The sequence below is a fragment of the Manis javanica genome, chromosome 16 (assembly GCF_040802235.1).
Source record: "Manis javanica isolate MJ-LG chromosome 16, MJ_LKY, whole genome shotgun sequence".
NCBI lineage: Eukaryota > Metazoa > Chordata > Mammalia > Pholidota > Manidae > Manis > Manis javanica.
Genome location: NC_133171.1, coordinates 52,645,883 through 52,666,258, shown reverse-complemented (window position 1 = coordinate 52,666,258; position 20,376 = coordinate 52,645,883). Strand labels below are relative to the sequence as shown.

At 53.7% G+C, this 20,376-nt stretch overlaps 1 protein-coding gene across 1 annotated transcript in view; it reads right to left on the bottom strand.

Moving 5' to 3' along the window:
* Nucleotides 1-7,744: 7,744 nt before the first annotated feature.
* MDGA1 (MAM domain containing glycosylphosphatidylinositol anchor 1) overlaps nt 7,745-20,376 on the bottom strand; it is a 52,116-nt gene continuing 39,484 nt past the window's right edge. The window contains exons 8-17 of the mRNA XM_017657702.3: nt 19,199-19,495; nt 18,069-18,353; nt 16,522-16,673; nt 15,488-15,665; nt 15,230-15,253; nt 14,070-14,222; nt 13,591-13,725; nt 9,280-9,410; nt 8,954-9,062; nt 7,745-8,045 (exon numbers count right to left, since the gene is read on the bottom strand). Of these exons, the coding sequence (XP_017513191.3) occupies nt 7,951-8,045; nt 8,954-9,062; nt 9,280-9,410; nt 13,591-13,725; nt 14,070-14,222; nt 15,230-15,253; nt 15,488-15,665; nt 16,522-16,673; nt 18,069-18,353; nt 19,199-19,495 (1,559 nt within the window). The 3' untranslated portion in view covers nt 7,745-7,950. The remainder of the gene's footprint in view (nt 8,046-8,953; nt 9,063-9,279; nt 9,411-13,590; nt 13,726-14,069; nt 14,223-15,229; nt 15,254-15,487; nt 15,666-16,521; nt 16,674-18,068; nt 18,354-19,198; nt 19,496-20,376) is intronic.

Sequence of the window (20,376 nt, the reverse complement as noted above, 5' to 3'; positions counted from 1 at the left end):
GGGTCAGGCATATCTTAGATGGTAGTATTTGTTGCTGGAAATACTGTCACTCTCCTTGGGATTTCTCTTATTCACAACTTGTCTTGACACCCCCTCCTCCATCCCTGGTCAAAGCAACTCCATTCTTCTTCTCCCAATTGTCTGAGTATTTTTATTTGAATAAATCAGCAGGAAAAGATTTCAAGGCCTAAGTTCAAAGCTCTTTCCCAATGTCTGTGATGTATGGTTGTAAAAATAATGCTGAGAACAGAAAGTGACCTTTATTTCAAATCTATAGTCCTTGATGACTTCTGGCTTTTCTTTTCTTGAGAAAATAGATTTTTCCTGGTTATTAAAAATAATACATGTTCATGTAAAAGATATTCAGGCAATACAGAAAAGTCTAAAGATGTGAGTCAGAAGCATATGAAATTTCACCACTGGGATAACTACAGATAACCCATTGAATATTCTTCCAGGTAAAAAAAAACACGCACATACATAAACACAGATTTTTATATTAAAAAATGAGAGTAATAGGCATGCTCTTTTCTTATCTGCCTTTCTCACAATATATTTTCAATGGCAGCAGAGACTCTGCTGTGGGCACATTGGGCACTCTCAGCCTCTTACTCTACTGTCACTGCCCTGCAGAAGAGAGCAAAATGGTGGGTGATTCTGGGGAGGGATGGGGGCACTGAGAGGAGGGCGGCACATGCAGATGGGAGGAGGCCTTGTGAAGTGCTGAGTCCACTCAGCTGAGTTCTGGCGGGCTTCATGGGGCCTGAGAGAAACAGGAAGTTCAAAACATTTTTAAAGACCAAAACTGCTGAAGAGACAGGGTGATGGATTCAGTGGTAGGATTTGCACTTGGGGGCCTGCCAAGTTCATCTCAGAGCAGGGAGACACGCTGGGCACTGACAGGGCTGCATGCCCAGGCAAGATGAATTTGGGAGCAGGGGGTTCCGAGAAGCAGTATGGAGGGATGCCTCCACCTGGGTTGGGATGACTTCAAGGAGAAGAGTTTCGACTTTTTTCTTGGATTTATTTATATCCATCCTCTTTCTGAAAGAGTGTTTTAGTAGCTTTCCACAAAGGACATATGCAAAAAGGTCGGGCAGCTAGAAATAGAAAATCAGGACCAGGGACAATTTCCATCTGGAGTGGAGGGCTGCACAGGAAAGGTGCCCCCCTCCTCCCAGTCCCCAGGGATGAGCTGGTGAGGAAAGCAGAATGATCCCAAAGGCTAGAAAGACGAGGAGGGTTGCTGGCTGATGTGAATGAACACTGTACCCAAGTCAGATGTCTACATTTACCTCCAGGTTCCTCCCCTTCCTAATCTTATGAGCTTGGGTATCTACAGCACCTTTCTGAGCCTCAGTTTCCTCATCTGTAAACATGAAAATAAAAATATCCAAGTCATTGTGCATTATTATATGCATAATAACATGATACTCTGTTCTGGTAAGTAACCTGACCTACTTGTATGGTTTAAACTGGGCCCTCGGATGGGGTCACTTGCATGGTACACAGCACACAAGTGTGCCCCCAGGGAACGGTGGTCACTTGAGGAGGGATGAAAGAGGGGAGAACCAAGGGGGTATATTTACGTTGCCTACCAGCTCCCTGCCCCTCTGAGGTAGCCCTCTCAGCCTTTCTAGCAGCCCCCTGGCAGCCACGTTTCATGTACATGACCCCTTCCTCCTGCCGAGCGGATTGGATCAGGGGTGATTTCTGACCCGAGGGTGGCCAGTCAGTAGGCTGCCTGATGCTGTATCTGTGACTGGGTACAAAGTGGTGGGCCAGTCCGGTCTGCCCTCTCTGTCTAGAGAGGCTAGTCAGTGAATGCTGGCGGCTATCCCTGGAAGGTCGAGAGGGAGAATTGGACTGGACAGGCCACAGTGCCGGCAAACGAGCAGACACCATGAGTCAGGAGACAACCATATGGGCAAAGAGAAGCAGATGCTGGGAAGTGGCTGAATCACACCAGGGTGAGTATCTATTGCTGCTGTAACAAACTACTCCCAACTTCAGGACTTAAAACAGTAAGTATTTTATTATAATCCAGGACTTTGTGAGTCAAGAACCTGGACAGAGTGTGGCTGGGCAAAGCTTCTATTCCATGGAGCTTTGAAAAGGGTGATCAGTTGGTGGGTGGGCTGCTCTGGACAGTCTAAGGCAGCTTCACTCCCACGTCTGGTGGGGGGATGGCCGGAAGGCTGAGCTCAGCTGTGAGGTCACCTGGAGCCTCTCACATGGCCTCTTTGGCATGGTGGTCTCGGGGGAGTTGGGCATCTCACATGGTGGCTCAGGAACCCCAGAGAGAACATTCCAACGGGCCTGAGTCAAAGCTTCACGGCATCTTCATCTCAGAACGTCACAGTCTGTTGGCCTAACAAGTGAGTCAGACCAACACAGATTTAAAGGGGGAAGAGAGTTAGACTCCTCTCTTTAGGAAGGATAACAAAGGATTTGTGGCCACCTTTACCGCTGAGGAGCCATGAACCAGAGCTACCTTGAGTTCAAAATACCATCTTGTCCAAGAAACCCATCCTAGTTACATGCCTAGTGTTTGGATTTCTGAGAGTGTCTGTTCCCTCATTACATATATCTTTACAATAATGCTCCTGTACTTGAGCGAGCCTACCTTCCTCGTACCCAATGAGCCAACCTAAAGAGGGTTCCAAGCTCTTAGAAGAGAAATCCCAGGAGTGGCAGCAAGAAGTTACCTGAAGTATGAGCTGATAAAGCTGAGGTAGGGAGTTCCTAGTCTTGTCACCTTTCTGAGCCTCAGTGTCACCATCTGAACATGGAAATGAAGCTATCTGCCCTACCTGAGTTGACCGAGTAACACGAAAGGTTTGTTTCCCATCATTTGCCTGATCTCTCTCTGTAGTTCATATCATGACACCTAAGCCTTGGTTTGTGGTCACTTCATGAGCGTTCCATGGGGGTGAATTTTCCTCACAACTGCCTGCCCCCATGACCTTGCAAGCTATTTCTCCTAAGGAAAACATAGTAGTAGATGGTTGAAATAAGTGACCTTAAAGGACCTTCCAGCTCTGAAATTCTAGGATTCTGAGAGGTCTGGGATAAAGGAAAATATTGGTACAAAATGAGTTTTGGGAAAGTGGGCAGCTAACTGGTGGCAAATAAAGGAAGGAGCCCCAAGTAGAGGCAGAGTGGGGTTTATGGGGCCAGGACAGGAACCCCGAGCTTGTGAGGGAAGCAGAGACAGGTAAGGGGGAGGGTGGGCTTCAGAGCCCAGAAGGGAAAGGACAAAGTCAGTACAGTACCTGCCCAACCTAATTCCTCCTCCTTTGCCCTTCTCTCTGCTCCTTGAGCCTCCCAAGTTTTTCACCCTTTAGGCCTTTGCATATTCTGTTCCCTCTGCTTGAAAGACTCCCTCTGTCCCAGATCAGTCACTCTTTAGGTCTGTCCTAAATGTCTCTCTTTAGAGCAGTCTTCCCCCAGTCCCCAACCCAAATACAGACCTGCTCGGACCTTCCTTCACAGCCCTAGTTGTATTCATAACAGTGAAATTATTAGCTTAGTGTCCATCTCCCCTGCTAGATAGGAGCTTCCAGGAAGGCAGTAGTTGACTAGTATTTGTTGAAGGAACACAAGATGCCAACAAGAAGCAGGGTCCCCCAGGGCCTGAGAGGAAGCCCTAGCCTCTCACCTGCACCCTGTCCCGGCCTGCCTGCCTGCTCCACCCACCTGCCCCATGACACACACAGCTGACCCGGAGCTCTAGAACATTGCAGCTTTATTGATTGAAACAACCGCGTCTGCAACTAGAGGTTACATTTAGGAGAGTTGGGGGGTTAAAGGGGAACAAAGTGGGGTCAGAGGCTGGGGTGGAGATAGAAAGCAAGGCAAAGGGTGAGGATGGGGCCGTGTGACTTAGACAACCCCAATGCCCTTCACCCGTTAATGAGGGTCTCCTGTTGTGCTTATACCTTGGTAAAGGGGTGGGCTGGACATGGGGGGTTGGCTTTCCTCCCAGATCTGTGAGTCCTCAGGGTGGGTGCAGCGCCCCCTGCTTCCCTGCCCTTTCTCCTGGGTTGGGGATAAAGGCCTTGGTGAGCCAACCACCTCGGGCAGGGAGGATGCTTGGAAAAGGCTGGCACAGGGGCCACTGGAGTTGGGCTGAGATGGTGATGATGTGGGCAGCCGGCAGGGGGCAGAGAGGTGCCAGGAGGGAGGGAGATCCTAGTGGGGCCCTGGGAAGTGAATGCAGGTGACAGGAGGGAGAGGGGGTGGCGGTGGGCAAGCGCCATCTCTCTGGACCTCAGCTTTCTCACGTGTACAGTGGGGGCACTGGGTTAGATGGGCTCTAAGGTCCCTTCCAGCTCTGAGGGTCAAGGGATCCCCAGCAAAGAATGGTCCTTCTGCCCCAGCACACATACCCTCAATCCTCACACACACCTTCATACACACCCTCACATCCAACACAGACTCAACAAAGAGGGGGTGCTACCCTGTCTTTGAAAGTATAGAGAGCTCCTCTGAACCCAGAACCTAACCAGTGGCCTTATCCAGGCTCTCTAGAGCAGGTCTACCCACCGCATTACTGGGGACAGACCCTGAAAATACCTCCGGCCCCCTAGAGCTGTCCAGGGAGAGGAAAAAAACAAGATGGGCACACCCACGCACCCACAGCCCTCCCGGTCCTTAGTGGGGAGTTGGCAGGATGAGGACACGAGGATGTGCTGCCCTGCACTGCCAGCCCCAGCTCAAGTGAACACAGAGGGAGGGAAGGGGAGGCATCCCCTCTGTCCGGGAGCCTGGGCAGCAGCTACGGCCAGAGTGGGCAGAGAGAGGCAGCCTCCATGTGGCCACCAGCCTAATCTTGGGTGGGCAGGGTGGTGGCCTGGGATGAGAGGCCAGAATATGGGACTAGGAGATTGTGCCTCTCCTGGCGCAGGTGCCCAGAAACATCTGTAACATCTGTATAGCACCTGGAGACAAAGCAGCTTGACTAAGCCCCTTGTTGTTGCCCAGTAGGAGACCCCAGGGACAGCTGCCAGCAGGGTGGTTTCCAAGTCTGCCTCCACCCCAACTGGCTGTGTGGCTTTGGGCCAGTCCTTTCCCCTCTCTGGACTTTACCTTCCTCATTTACACCGTGAGGGGTTCAGGCTTCTGAGGCCCATGCTGGCACTGAGAGCCGAGCCAGGGGCTTTCAGTGAGTGTAGGGTGAAAGGAGAATGAATGGGAAAGGAGTGTCAGGGCCAGGCCCAGGAAGGCAGAGGCGGGAGGAGCATCCCAGGGGAGGGCTGGGCTGCAGGCTTAGCTCAGCACCCCAGGTGGCTATGTGGTCACTGGGACAAGACAGCCAAACTGAGACTCCGACTCCCCCTCTCCTCCCTGTACAGCACCTGGCCCCATGAGTCCCTTTTCCCCCAGACACCAGCTGGGAGGAGACGGGGTGGAGGACCCCAACACCCTGAGAGCTGACCCTGGGCTCCCTGTTTTAAGGCCACAAAATGCCTCAGCCACCCTCACCCAGAGAGTGAGGAAGCCACTGGGGAGATGCATCAGATCCAGCCAGCCTGGTCTCCACCAGGCTGGGGTCTTCACGAGCCACCTTCCAACACGTAGATGCTGATACTCACTAGCACACAAAGACACACACAGCACAGGCAACATTGCCACAGAGGTGCTGACTCAGAGGCACAACAGTCACACAGACACTGACCCATGAGTCACCCAGAGACACACAAAGACACATTCCCTGCAGACCTGACATGCACACACATGCACAAACCAGACGCACCCTCGGGGTTCACATTACTCTGCTAGCATCAGCACACACTGACACCCGCATCCCCTGCACACCAGGAAACACACATGCCTGTGCTGGGCATGAGGTTAGGATGGGGCTGGGGTGGCAGTGGTGGAGGGGTCAAGGCTGGAAGGCTCAGAGGATCTCACAGTCTAGTTGAGGCAACAGAACCTGCACAGATGGGACAGTTAAGGAACAATACCCAGCAGACACAATGGAATTGTGTTCTGAGAACCTGGAGCCACTCATTTCGGTCAGAGGCCTTGGCTGGGCCAGGAAGGCAGCCAGGCTGGTGAGGTATCAGGAGGCCTGGCTCCAGCCCTGGCCCAGCTGCCCACCAGCTGTTGGTGATGAGGAGAACACAGGCCTGGCAGAGCGGGCAGCCCGGCAGCGTTTGCTCTGGTTCCCTGCCCATCTCCGGGCATTGTGGGGCTGCCACCCCTCTGCAGCTGTCCCCACCCAATGCTCCAGGGAAAGCCCTCTAACACCCCCCACCAACATTTCAGTAGGGTCATCTGTAAGCTCTTTGCCATCCATAGAAGAGGAAAGGTAAAAATTCAGGTGGTGGCAGGCAGCTTGGGACTAAGGAAGCAGTATATTTGGCCAGCACCCTACATTCATGTCACTCACAACAATAGCCACGCATGCTCACAACTACAGGCACTCCCTGAGGAGGGCTACAGACCCGGCCTCAGACCAACATGTGTAACTGCACGTGCAGACTCACATTCACACACACCCCTGCCCAGAGAGGCACCCACAGTGCTACACAGACACAGAGGGGTCCACACACGTGCATACCTGGGCACACACCCACAGGCACACAGCCGTATGTACACTTGCATGAAGACTCATCCTGGAAGGGGCTGGACCTCCTCTCTCCCGTGGATGGCTGGATGAGGGGATCTAGGGTGCTGTTGAAGAGGAGAAGTCTGGGTCCCATCATGCCCATCTCAGGCTACCAACCCAGAACCCAAAGATGGGGGCCCATTCAGTTTGGGGTATAAGTGCAGCTCCTGGGGAGCACGGGGGCCAGCAACTGCTCCATCCCCTGCCTCCAGTTCTATAAACCCTTTGTCCTTCAGTAGCCCTGGGTAGGGAAGGAACAACCAACTAGACAGTGCTTTGCAATAGAACGGTGCAGGGGCACCCCCTGCACACACCTGCCTATCCAGGGCACCTGGTCATGCCAAGTATGCAAGAAACAGTGACTCCGCTGTACTTCTAAATTCCTTGTCTGATATGGGTGTGAAGTCACAAAAGCAGGCTTTCTCCTCTACCCTTTCAAAGTCAAGCCTTACCCCAGACAATGGCCTGGCCTCCACTCCGTGCTCGTCAGAGATGCAGCTTGGGGCTGAGGTTAGGCCAACCCACTAGAGTGAGGACTTTGCCCCCAAGAACCCAGAAGCTTGTGGAGTGACGTGGGATGGGGTAGGGGAAGGTCTCAGGCTCCAGACTGTCCAGGCCCAAGACCCTGTGCCAGGTCCCTTCAAAGGGGCACAGTGAGGGGAGAATGTGATGTCCCAGCAATTGGTCAGGGGATCTGGGTGACCTGGGGTCTCCACCTTGTAGCCCTCACCTGGGAACAGGGTTGTGGGCAGCAGGTGCCTCCCCTCCCTAGTTGTCCCTTGTACAGGGACATTCACAGAACTCACAAAGTCCTGCCCAGCCCCTTCGACCCCAGCCTCCCCCACCCCAGGGAGTCCCAGAGTCCAGTGGAGGGCAGGGCTCCTGGGTCTGCTCTCCACCTGGTGCACTTCTGCAGAAGCCACCCACCAGAGCTCAGCCTTGAGTTAGGAATGGGGGAAGGTCAGAAACACACCACGGTGCAGCCAGGACAAGGCCTGTATGGCGCCAAGGTCCCTGGGGTGGCAGCTGCCATTCAGGTGAGTCCCCTGTCTCCGCAGTAAAGAAGGTGCTGGCAGGTCAGATAGAAACTTGTGCTTTAATATATCTCCGTGTGTGTGAGCGTGTGTGAGTGTGTGTGTGTGTGTCAAACGACTGTCTCCAGGGCCGCAGCGCCGGGCCTCTGTCCTTGTTCTCTGCTCATCCTCGCAGCCAACGCAGGCCCCTCCCTGGCAGGCCAGCCCTGCCCCTGGGCACCCCGGCCGGCGGGGGTCAGTCTTTGGTACAATGCAGACACTTTGGTGTGCCGGGGGCGGGGTGGGGGAGCCACGCAGCTCTCATCGTCTCTGCAATGCCAAGAGGAAGATGGCCAGGGGTCCCCAGAGCTGTGGGTGGCTCTGGCAGGGGGCTCCACTGCCCGGCATTACCACCACTGTGACAGGAGAGAGAAGGGAGACAGGCCAGGGTTCTGGTCAACTCGGCAGGGCCAGCAGGTAGCAGGCAGGCAGCTAGTCTGTGGGAAAGCCCGTTACCCTGCCCCCTCTCTCTGTGGGGTCTGAAAGTGGACACTGCCCTCAGTGCACACAGACACCCTCATAGGCAGATGTGAGGTGGTGTGGTGCAGGTGTTAACTCAGCCTCCCAGATCCAAATCCTGGCTCCGGGGCTAAGACACAGAGCAATTCACTCAACCTCAGTGGGCTGGAATATTCTGGTATCTCTGCATGATACTTTGTTTCAAAACAATCCATTTTCTAATAACCTGTCAAAAGCATATTACCAGAATATTCTGGAAACTGAGAGTGCCTTCCTCAGGCCTACCCTCACCTAACTTCTGATAAGTGGCAAGAAATAGACCATAGGAAGCAGAAGGTTAAACCCTCCTTAGAAGGGCTACCCCCGAGGACTGTTGTGAGGATTAAATGGGATCCTGCATATACAGGTTTTTTTGTACCTTTTCTAGTACATAGTAATTGCTCAGCAAACTTGAGCTGCTATTATTGCAAACACCTGGCCTGGGTGGGGAGCACATGTTCACATCCGACCCACACAGAGGCAGTGACATTCCCAGATGCAGGCAGACCCAGTCCCTCTCTGGGAGTGTAAATAACTCACAGGAGGGCAGGGTCTGGCCCTCTCATTGTCCTACATGTGCCCCAGAGCCTCAGCCACGGTGGGGCCCAAACACACCAGTACCTGTTCATAGTCATTGACACACATGTCCCATCAGCCGGGCACCGTGAGCCCCATTCAGACACAAACACCCTCTCCTGACACAGGCAGGTGCCCACCCACACAGCCCCCGCAGAGCTGGCTCCCCCACCCCCTTCCCAGTTTGCACCTTTGTTGGGATCCATCTGCTTCCGGGGGCACTCTCCCTTCTTCAGTGTGACGTCATCTATGGCGATATCCCCCAGATAGCCCGAGCCTCGAACTCCCTCAAAAATAATCTGGAGTGAGGTCAGAGAGCAGGAAGCAGGGGTTAGGAGCTTTTGCCAGAGGGATCCCCAGCACCTTCCCCTCAATCCACCTGGATGTACTCCCACCCCCATATCCTGCCTGGTTTCCCAGAAAGAAGCACAGGGCCTTCCTAAGTGCTTCCTGGCTACAGCAACAGCCCACGGGCTGGGACAGCCTGTGAGGGGCCTCTGGGCCTGGCAGACTCACCTGGAAGGGCCCACTGGGGTTAATAGGCACATGGGCCTGCTGCCACACATTGCCCTTATTGCCACTGAGGGACCAGGCATGAGTGTCCAGGGCCCCTTTGTTCCGGGACCGCACCAGGAGGTTGAGGGAGCCTGTGGAGGGTATGAAGCGAGGAGGGCAGTGAGGTCTGGATGAGAGCGCTTGCCCTTCCACGTTCCCTGAGCCCACAGCCCTGACCCTGTTGGATGGGACCTTCTCCCCATCCCAGACTGGTTCAGTGTCCTGTTATCCTGGTGGGGGCAGGGCCCTCAACATTGGAAAGAGAGAGGACAGTAGTAAGGCTTCCCTTTTTTGGGACAACTTGCAAATTTTTTCTCATTTCTTCCCTTCCTTCCTAATCAGCTAATGCTCCCACCCCTGAACACACACACACACACACACAGCACTTGTCTCCTTTCCCCCTCTAGACAGGGGAGTTGTCCCAGGGCAGTGGGGCATTGTCTGAGCACAAAGCAAGATCCCCAAAGCATGCGTGCATACCCCTGGTGCAACATAATATGTGGGATTATTTCTGGAGGTACAGAAATGGCCTTTACATTTTTCAATACTCATATGTATGTTTCAAGAGGTGAATAAAGCTAGTCCTTCAAATCCATGATTTCTCTAATACTGATGCTTAGGATAAAGCTAGGACAAAAGAGTTATTTGATTTAAAGAAAGATATTAGTATTTGTGCTATATAGAAGTGGTAAAAAGAGAAGTGAAAGTGAAATTTTGGAGGTGTTAGCCTATGGGTGCTGAGCCCATAGGCTAACCTCTACCCACAGCCACAGGGACTTGGAATTCTGGAGGTGCTGAGGGGCACGGGAAGAAAGGGAGGGGATCACGGCTGGGCTAACAGCACTTAGGCAATGGCATGCCCCTTCCTTGGCTCTTGCAGCCAATCTTGAGCCCCCAGTGACATGAAAGACCTGGCTCAGAGGGCAGGGGAATCAATTTAGATGGCACCTGGTGGCTGGCATTTCTATGGCATTGCCCAGAGAGAATGCCATACCATCTGTGACACCAGATAGACAGACCACTCGTTGGGGGGTAGCCACCGAATGTTACCTGCCTGAGATGAAAGGAGTTGGCTTGGACCAAGGAGAGTCTGTGAGACACAAGGTCTGAGGACAGCTGGTGCCCAGAGCTGCCAGGTGGGGTGGGAAGGGAGGGAAGAGGAGAGACCAGCAGAGCAAGAAGTACCCCCTTCCCGAGCAGCTACCCCAGGCCTGGGCGGGGGACCCTCACCAGCAGATAGGGCCATGAGGAACTGTAGCCAGCACCTGGTGGGTCGGGAGGTACCACACTGGCTTGAGCAAGTTCCCACCCCAACGCTTTTTGGCGTCCCCACCAGACCCAAAGGGACTGCTATCTCTTCCCCCTCCTGGAGCTCCTACCCCTGTTCCTATCCCCCTGGGGTCTAGCCTCAATCCCTGTACCTTTTCTTCCTCCTCTACCATCCTGCCCATGGACTCTAATGGGGGAACTCCTCCTTTTCACCGCTCAAAGATTGAATTTCTGCCCCCCTCCCTGAGCACCCCATCAGCTCCAAGATCTCCCCTGATCAGGGCTTCCTGACAGCTTTCACAGGGGTCATCCCAGGCCCCCAGACCTTCGACATCCCTTACGAGTGGGCCTGCTCACAACATGCTTCCTTTTCTTCCTCACTACCTCCAAAGCCAAACAGAACTACATACTGGAGCCTGGACATGCTCCATTTGTCCAGCCTCTGGGCTTCTGCTCAAGCTGTTCTCACTGCTTGAGGTGTCTTCCCCTATCAAGCTCCCCTGGCCAATCCTTGTGCTTCAAGGCATCGCTGCTATGTCACCTCCTCCAAGAAGCTGTCCTACATTTGAGCCGCGAGTCCTATATGCCTCCTATGAACTCTGAGTCCTTAAACAGCAGCTCCCAGGCCTAGAGCACAATCTGCTCTGTGGTGTGGCAGTTACTGGGTTCACATCTTCTCCTTACTTGACTCCTTCAGGGAAAGTCTGCATCTGGTTGCTATCAGTTCACAATAACTGGATGCTGAAACTTTTCATGAAAGTCATCAGGACTAAACAAGGACTTTCATAGAATCTCAGGGCTAGAAGTTATCTTAGGGTTCATCAAGCTCAGGCCTCCCTATTATTCATTCATTCACTTAACTAGTTGAGCACCACTATGTGTCAGACACTGTTCTAGGCACTAGAGATACATCAGTGGGTAAGCAAGACCTTGCCTTCTTGGCATTTACATTCTATTGGTGGTAAGCGAGACAAAGGAAATTAAGGCAGGGAAAGGAATAGAGAGATATTTAAGATGAGGCTGTCAGGAACCTCTCAGAGGAGACCTGAATGAGGGGCGGGGGAGAACATTCCAGGCCAGGGGAATATCAGGAGCAAAGGCCTCTAAGGCGGAAGCTGCCTCAACTATTTAAGGAAAAGCAAGTGTGCTGGAGCTGAGAGGGAGCCAGGTGGAGAGAGGCAGAAAATGAGGTCAGAGCAGCAGGCAGGCAGGTGCAGATCAGCTATGGAAGCTCGGAGAGGACAGTAATGGAAGGGGACGGGCAGAGAGTAACCAGACTTACAATAGGGGTCTCTCCTTTACAGCATCCCTGCAGGACAGTCCTCCTGGCCAGGGACAGGGTAGCCCATTCCTTTGCTGGGCAGATCTGACCATTGCTGGGTCTTCCTCAGGTAGAATCCAATCTGCCTCCAGGTAATTTTCACTGACTGTGTTTGTTCCACCTTCTGGGGAACACCGAGCCAGCTTGGGAGCAGTTACTGCTCCCCAGAGGCTTTCTCTGCTACCTGGATATCCCAGCTCATAAGGCTCAGTTTCCCAGAGCCACACTGGGTCCAGCATGCTCCCTGTGGCTGCCGGGTCACCAGTGCGCCTTCTGAGCCAGGCAGAAACGAGCAAACTAAGTGTTAGAACTGGAAAGTGGGAGGAAACCAGACTTGGTTTGAATTGGTTGCTAGGGAAACCAAATGCCCAAGCTGCACAGGGCGGGGCAGTCCTGGTCACCTACCCCACCTACCCCACCTACCCCACCAGGGAACTTCTCACGAAGTCCAGACCCAGTCATGGGCAAACTGGTCTGTATGGATGGTCTGGGGGCCCCAGTGGACGCAGAGCCTTCCATCCCACCCCATTCTAGTTCATTAGTTCAGCTTGCCCCATCACTCCAGCAGTGGAGATGTCTCCATAATAAGCCTTTATGTCTATTTTTTTCAAAGTCACTTCTACTGTGTAGCCAAGGAAAACAACGAGGCTTTCTGTGGCCTGATAAGGCATGGTCACTGAGATGTACAATTCAGAGACAAAGGCAAGACACAGAACAGTATGTGTAGAATGGAGGGGGATATATGTATAATGGGGGGAATGTGTAGAAGGTATATATTGGCTTCTACATGCATAAAGTATTTCTGGAAATTTGCCCCCAAATCTAGTACATCAGTTGCTTCTGGGGAGGGGCCCTAGGTGGCAGAAGGACTGGGATGGGAGGGGGGACTCTGCTTATGTGCCCTTTTGTACCTCTTGAAAGTGTAATGCAAAATACATTACCTTTCCCATAAGTAAGCAAAGAAATGAATAAAAGTTTTTAAAACTGTCATTTCTTCAGCAGAGTCTTCCACAACCAGGCCTCCAGGGTCAAACTGTTACCAGACGTCTTGGACCCTGTCTGGAAGTGAGGGCTGAACTGATGAGCTGACTAATCAATGGGACACTCCTACCAGGGCCATATCTTCCCACAGGGCATTCTGTAGGTTCACACCCACACTTAGGAAGCAGGACTTCCTCTCACTGCTCACAAAGAAGCACCCTTCCAGTCCTGTGTTTAGGGCTTTGGGCCGGGGTGGTCAGACAGACTTGGGTTGCTGTGTGATCTCAGGGAACTACTTAACTTTTATGCTTTACATGGTAACACCTCCCTCACTTGGTATCCATGAGGCTAATGAGACCACAAATGCAGAGCCCCTGGGGGATGTCACCTGGCACCTGGCAGGAACTCAATACATGTAACCCCTTAGCTGTTTTCTCCATCTGCTTCAGGACTTGCATCTCATCCTGCTGGAGCCACTTCCTTTGCAGACTCAGAAAGCCTTGATCATCTCAAAACCTCAGCCAGGCTGGCTCTGGGCTTAATCCCTTGCCCAGATTCTGCCCATATCCCTCCCAAGGATGTGCAATTCAGCCAAGCTGGGAAGCCCAGGCTTGTGTGGGCCAGTACCTGTCATTCTGTGGACACCCACTCACCTCCCAGCCCTGCACACATTCAGGCAGACTGCCTGGTCCCCGACTCACCGATGTGCTTCCCATACATGTGGTAGAAGAAGGAGACACAGTAGAACTTGGCGCTGGCATTGTACAAGGGACTCACCAACCGTGCTCTGTCCCCCAGCTCCCGGGGCCTTGATGTCTCAATGAACATGTAGTAGCCTGTGGGGGAAGGGGAGTGCACCAACAGCCTCCCCATGCCCCACCATGCCTCCATTCACCCGCCTCCTCTGCCTGAGCCTCACCTGCCTGCATCCCAGGTGTCTCATCCCATCCACCCTGTCCTCCCTGCCTCACAGCACAGCTCAGGGACTCAGACTGGGGCTCCCAGAGGGCAGGGCCGTGTCTCCCCTTAGACTGGGGCTCCCCAAGGGCAGGGCAGTGTCTCCCCTTAGACTGGGGCTCCCCGAGGGCAGGGCTGTGTTTCCCCTCAGACTGGGGCTCCATGAGGGCTAAACTTCTTCCTGAAGCAGTCCTCCATTCCTAGCAGCAGGCCATGTCCTTACCCTCAGGAGTGCCACTGATGTCAGTGGGGGGACCTGTGTTGGGGGAGCGCTTGGGGTTCTGAGTTAGTGCATTCTGCCGTGTCCAATCAAAGTTGTCTGTCAGGTCCTGGGTGTAGCCACAGATTTTCTCATCCTCAAAGTGGCAGGTGTTGTCTGTATTGGGGTGGGGAGTAGAGGCGAGACAAAGACGGTCAGCCTCCTCAGGCCCCTGGCTCAGCTTCACCCTCCCTGGCCACCCCGAGGCTGTTCCCAAGCATCCAAGCAGTGGGCCCAGAATTCCAGAACTTGAGAAATTAGGCATGGATCCCTGACAAATTTGTTCTGGAGAAGAACTTCTTAATGTTTTTATGCGACACACTCTTTGGCATCTAGTGAAGTTTAAGGACCCCATCTCAGAATAACGATTTTAGACACATGCAGTGAAATACACAGTTACAAAGAAAACCAATTGAGATACAGCTGTCAAAATATTTCAAAAACAAATTTGTGATATAATAATAAATGGGCTTCTTTATTATCTAATTAAATAACAAGATCTAGTGTTAGGTCTAATAATTGCCATGGTTTTGAAATACTAATGAATGTAAATGATATTTAGAGATAGCTGCAACAACTTTAAGGTGACGTGAAAACAACAGATTTCTACTCATGATAAAGTCACAGGTGGTGATCACACTGTGGCTTGTTGCCCGCATTCATCACTGGAGATGCTGAACTTCTGCTAGAAGTTAGGGAACATCAAGAGTAATTGTCTGCCCTTCCAGGGCTCAGATTAATGGGCCCCCTGAATTCTATACAGAGATCATTTAGGCAGGGGTGTCCATGGGTCCAGACTAAGGACCCTTGCCCCAGGGAACAGGCCATGGGGATCAGCCTGGTCTATTTTTTTTCAGGGACAATGAATGGTGCTGAGTGAGAACAAAAGTCCCTGAGTTCAAGATGTCCCCTAACTCCATCCCTGAACCCCCACTCCCACCTTTAATCCTGGAATAAATCTGGATGCAAATATTTCTAAGCCCAGCCTTGTTTCTTTCTGCTTCTCCTTCCAACTGCTGGCCTCCACCCCATTTTCCCTCTGGGTATCTCTTGGGGTCCCTTTCTCCTACTAGGAGATTTTGTGTCATGCAGGGAAAGGGGAAGTAGGGGTAAGGGTGTCTCACCTGACAGGTTGGGAGAGCTGATGGCTAAGAAAGCAAGCAGAAAAACTAAGTCAGAACTGAGGTGTGGGACTATGCAAAGGGTGTACAGGCTTGGCACCAGGGGACAGGGTTCCCAGGGCCAGAACTGGAGGCCAAGAGGGGCCTGGCCTGCAGTGGTGAAGTAGGACGCTGACAGTGGGGAGCCCCATGCGAAGAGGGTGGAGGGGTCCGCTGGACATGAGAGGGGCCCACCCTCACTGCCCCCTAACCACCACCTACGTTCTGTGTAGTGGATGATGCGGGAGGCCATGTCACCAGCCCCGAAGGTGGTATAGGGGGTGAGGCGGACCTCGTAGCTATGGGGCACACGGAGGTCGGTCAGGATGTACTCCAGCAGTTGTCCCTTCTCCACACGCCGCACGGGGATGGCCTTCACCACGGCATTGTGCTGATTCAACTGTAGATATAGGGAGTTCCCAGATGCCCAGCCAGCCATGCCCTCCACCAGAGCACCAGCCCAGGCCCTGGTGTGACTTGGAGTGAGGGGCAGTATCAGACAGCAGAAAGAACAAAGGACTAGGAAGCCAGGCCTCAGTTTCCTCACCTGTGAGGCAGGGCAATCACCTTTTCCATGCCATCTCCTATCTTGCTAATAAGTGACAGCAGCATTTATTGAACAATAATTAAATGTGTGCTGGGCACTGTCCAAAGTGATTTGCCATTGTTAACTCATTCACTTCTCAAAATAACAATCCTATGAGGTAGAGTATTATAATTGCCCCCATTTTACAGATAAAGAAACTGAGGCCAAACAGATGCAGTTTGCTCAAGCTCACACAGAGCCACATTCTAAGCCTAGGCAGTCTGCCCCAGAGCCACGCTCTTATCCTCCACACCAACTGTGTCTTGGGTTGGACAGAGATGCATGGAATCGGGCATAAGAACAGCACAGTGGCTCTGGCCTTGCTTTCTAGAGACCCTGGGGATGACACTGCCTTAAGTTCCTGACCCAAGAGTAGATTCTGTATTTTGTGAGCAGAGCTGGCTCTGCCCCAACCCCCCACCCTCCTCTTATGAACCCTATGGACCCAGTGCAATTCTCAGGGCTGGGCCCAGACCATACATCCAGAGGGGACAGGCCCAGGAGCCTCCCAGATATTGCTGCTGTGTCCCGAGCACTTTTTCTCTGGCTCGGAAAGGTTTCTATAAGAGGGTCAGTGTGACCAAGCCGCACCTCCAACCCCTTCCCCTGGCTTGATGAGCATTCCCAGGCTCAGCCTGCACCAGACCCCATCCCATCCCCCTTGGCCCACCTGGCAGACACTGAGTCTGTAGTTGAGCACGGGGTCGACAGCATCGGGTTCCCTCTGGGTCCACTGCAGCACGTAGGAGTAGTTCTTGGACAGCTTGTGGCTGCGGGTGGGGTTGGGGGTGTCGAAGTAAAACTCCGGGCTGTAGGCTTTGGCTGAGAGGGTGGTGAGGGGGGCACGGGGCCATGGAGGGTGGGGGATGGGAGAGACACAGAAAGAGGAGGCCCGGGATAGGGAGACAGAAGAGGAGGGATGACAGAGGGTGTGGGGGACATAGGAGAAGGGAGTATTGTGAGGAGGGGAGATGGTGGGAGAAGAGGACATCGAGGAGGATGAAGGTGGGGTAGGAGGGAAAGTGGGAAATGAAGAGAAGGGAGATGGAGAATTCCAAAGGTGAGAACGGAGAGGAAAGGCCAAGGAAAAGACAGAAAAGAGAATTTGGGAAGACATAGAGGAGGGGTATTAGAGAAGACGGGGTGTTGGGGGAAAGACACAAAGAAGGCCCAAGGACATTGAGGCAGAAAGAAGAGAAGTGAGAGGGAGGGATAGAGAGAGGCAAAAAGGAGGGCAGACAGGGAAAGTGTGGGAGAACAGGGGAGGGGGGAGGGGGTGGGAAATGTCACAGGGGCCTCTGACTGGCAGGGCTTGGCAGGGGGGAGGGCTGGAGAGGTGGCCCGTGGCCTGCGGTCCTTGCCCCCTGCTGTTACGTGTGGAGAGCCAAACAAGAGCTGAAGGGGCCCCCAGACAGTCAGGGGCTGTTGGGAGAGCAGGGGGTGAGGTGGACTGGGGGACAGGCACACCGGGGGCCTCCCCCAGGGCGCTGCCACCAGCTCTGACAGGGAGCCACTTCTCCCCTTGTTGGAAGAGGGAGGGCGTCGGCAACCTGGTGGGCTTTTCTCACCACGCCCCCCACCCCTTTCTGACCCACCCACACCTGTCTGCAGCCCCAAACAGTCCACCTGGAAATGACGTGATGAAGAGATGGGGCTGAGAGGGTTTTCTGGGCACAAAGGGGCCTGATTCTCTGGGATGACAGTTCAGGGAAAGTGTGCGGGTAGGCCCCGCACCACCCACGGCCCGCCGGTGCAGGGCTTGACTGGGCTGTTCTAACCCTGGTGTGGGCGGGGCTGGAAGGGGCCTGCTACCCGACCGTCTGGGATTGGTGAAGCTAGAAGAGGTGGAGCTTACACCTCCTGTAGGCGGGGCCTAGGCAAGGGGTAGACGGCCTTCAAAGGGAAGGGCCCAAAAGGGGAGCCTTGGACTATAGGGGTGAGAGGTGAAGGCTGGGCTTGAAGGGGCCGGGGCTGTCAGAGCCCAAGTTAGAGGGCTGGGCTTAGGTATGGACGGGATTCGAAATGGGAGGCCTAGTCCTGGAGTGGGCGTGAGTAAAGAGGTCTTGACTGGATCCGGCCTCGTGGGCTGGATCTAAGCCTGGCAGGCGGGTCTTGGAAGGGTAGGGGCCTAAACCTGGGGTAGGCAGGCTGGAGTTGGAGTGGGGCCTGGCCCTAGGTGGGTGCAGCTGGGTGGGGCGGGACCGACTGGACGCTCACCCGAGACCTGGAAGAGGCAGGCAGCAGCGCCCACATCGTTGGAGACACTGCACTCATAGTTGCCACTGCTGTCGCGGGTGACAGCGTCGAGGCGCAGCTCGGAATGGTCCGGGGCCTCTGCGGCGGCAGGGACAGCGGGCGGCAGAGGCAGCAGCTGCCCTTTGAAGCGCCATACGGCTGAGGCGATGCGCTGGGGGCTTCCTCTGAGCAGCGAGCAGCGCAGGAGCACCGGCCGGCCCAGCGCCTGGCGCACATCCTGGGAGCTGGGCTCCACCTCCGGCGGGACTGGAGGCGGGAGTGGTGGTGAGCAAGGCCGACTGGGGTCTGAGGAGTGGCCCCAAGGGGAGACAACGCACTCAACCCTACTCCAGTGCCCCCCAGCCTGGAGGTGATCTCAAAGCGGATATACACCAGCAACATACTCATACCACAGTCATGCTCATACCTCCCGTTCCAGTAGATACCTGTATCACCTCCAGTCATTCCCTCCAGCCATGCTTCCCAGACTGGGCCTCTCTATTTAGACCTCAAATGGTCCCCTCTTACCCCATGTAATCAAAAGCAGCACAATGTCTACATCTGGAGCATGATCCCTGGTGCTAGATAGCTTAGGTTCAAATCCCAACCTTGCCAGTAACTACTGTGAGCCTTTACACAAATTACTTAATCTTTCTTAAGACTCAGTTTCTCTATTTGTAAAAACGGGGAAATGATAGAATCTATTTCATAGGGCAGTGGAGGCTTAAATGAGCAGATTAAAAGATTCTTAGACGGGTGTTTGGCATGCGGAGAGTTACCTCTCATCAGTATACGTTCAGACACAGTGGCTTCCCTTTAAGGTCCTTCCTCCTTCAATACCCTCCCCCCCCATTTCTACCTGTCAAAATCAGTTTTTTGGCTCACTAGGTCCTTGGAAATGAAGATGAGGGGGACACTTGATAGTGGAAGTGTGGCAAGGGTCAGAGCCTCCATGCCTCAGAGGCCGGGGTTATCAAGGAGGGTTTAGGGGTATGGGCAGTAGGTGGAAAGGTCTGGTTGGACTAGGGTGGGTGACAGGATATAAAGGCTGCAGGCCTGGCAACTGGGAGGGACAGCTCGGAAGGCAGTCCGGGTGGGGCAGTGGGACTCACACTGCACGTTCAGCTGCACCTGGGCCTCGCGGGGGCGCACGTTGAAGCCATTATAGCGAGCTGTTTGGCAGCGGTAGGTCCCACTCATGTCACGGCTCACGCGCTCCAGCCTCAGCTTCCCGTCGGGGGTCTCCTCCAAAGGCAGCCCCGAGGGCAGCAGCACAGCCTCCTTGTCCACGCGGGACCAGAGCACCGGTGGCCGCGGCTTGCCCCGCACCTCGCACTGCAGCTCAGCGGGAGAGCCCTCACGCACGGTCACCACGGCTCTGCCCTTGGGCACGCTGATGGCCGGCGGCACTGCGGGGGTAGTTGGGGGGGCGGGTAGGAGCGGAGTTAGAGGTCCCCACTGGGGCTCTGCAGCTTTCTGCTTCCCTCCCCCTAGGTGCAAGCATACCTTCCCCAGCCCAGACGTCCCGCAGATCCCTGATATCACCAAAGCAGAGCTCATCTCTCCAAATCCTCTCCGCCTCCTGTGTCTCTACCTCAGGGTCTCCCAACTTAGAGAACTGATGTGTCTTGGCCTATTCTTCTTTCCTCTTTGCTAAGTTTGGGGGATTCCTCCTTTTAAGAGTTCTACTAAATATCTCCTCTCTGCTGCCCACTGGCCCTGCTCTCGTTAAAGCCTCCATCTTTTCTTTCCGAGTGTTGCCATAGATCGTTAATCTATCCCCCAACATCCTTACCCTTCTTCCAAAGTAATAGAACATCTGGCTTTTAGCAGGGCACACGGCCAGAATAAAGACTAGATGTCCCAGCCTGCCTTACGGCTAGCGGTGGCCACGTGACTAAATTCCGGCCAATGGGATGTGAAGGAAAACAAGGGACTTTAGAGAAAGAGGCCCCTCTTCTCTTGCTCTGTTGGCAGGCTGGAATGCAGATTTGATAGCTGCAGCCGGTACTGCCATCATGGACGAGGTGGCACATTGCTAAGGATAACAGAATAGTAAGACGAGATGGAGTCTGGGTCTCTGAGGACTTGGAGCAGAGCTGCTATTCCAGCCTGAGATGCTCACTTTTAAATGAAGAAGGGATACATAGCTAGCTCGTTTAAGCCACTATTATTTAGGGTTTTTCCGTTATTCACAGCCAAACCTAATCCAACCCAACACATCGCCAAAATGGCGATCTTTTAAAGACTTCTATGGATCTCATCAAACAAATTAAAATGTCCTACACTA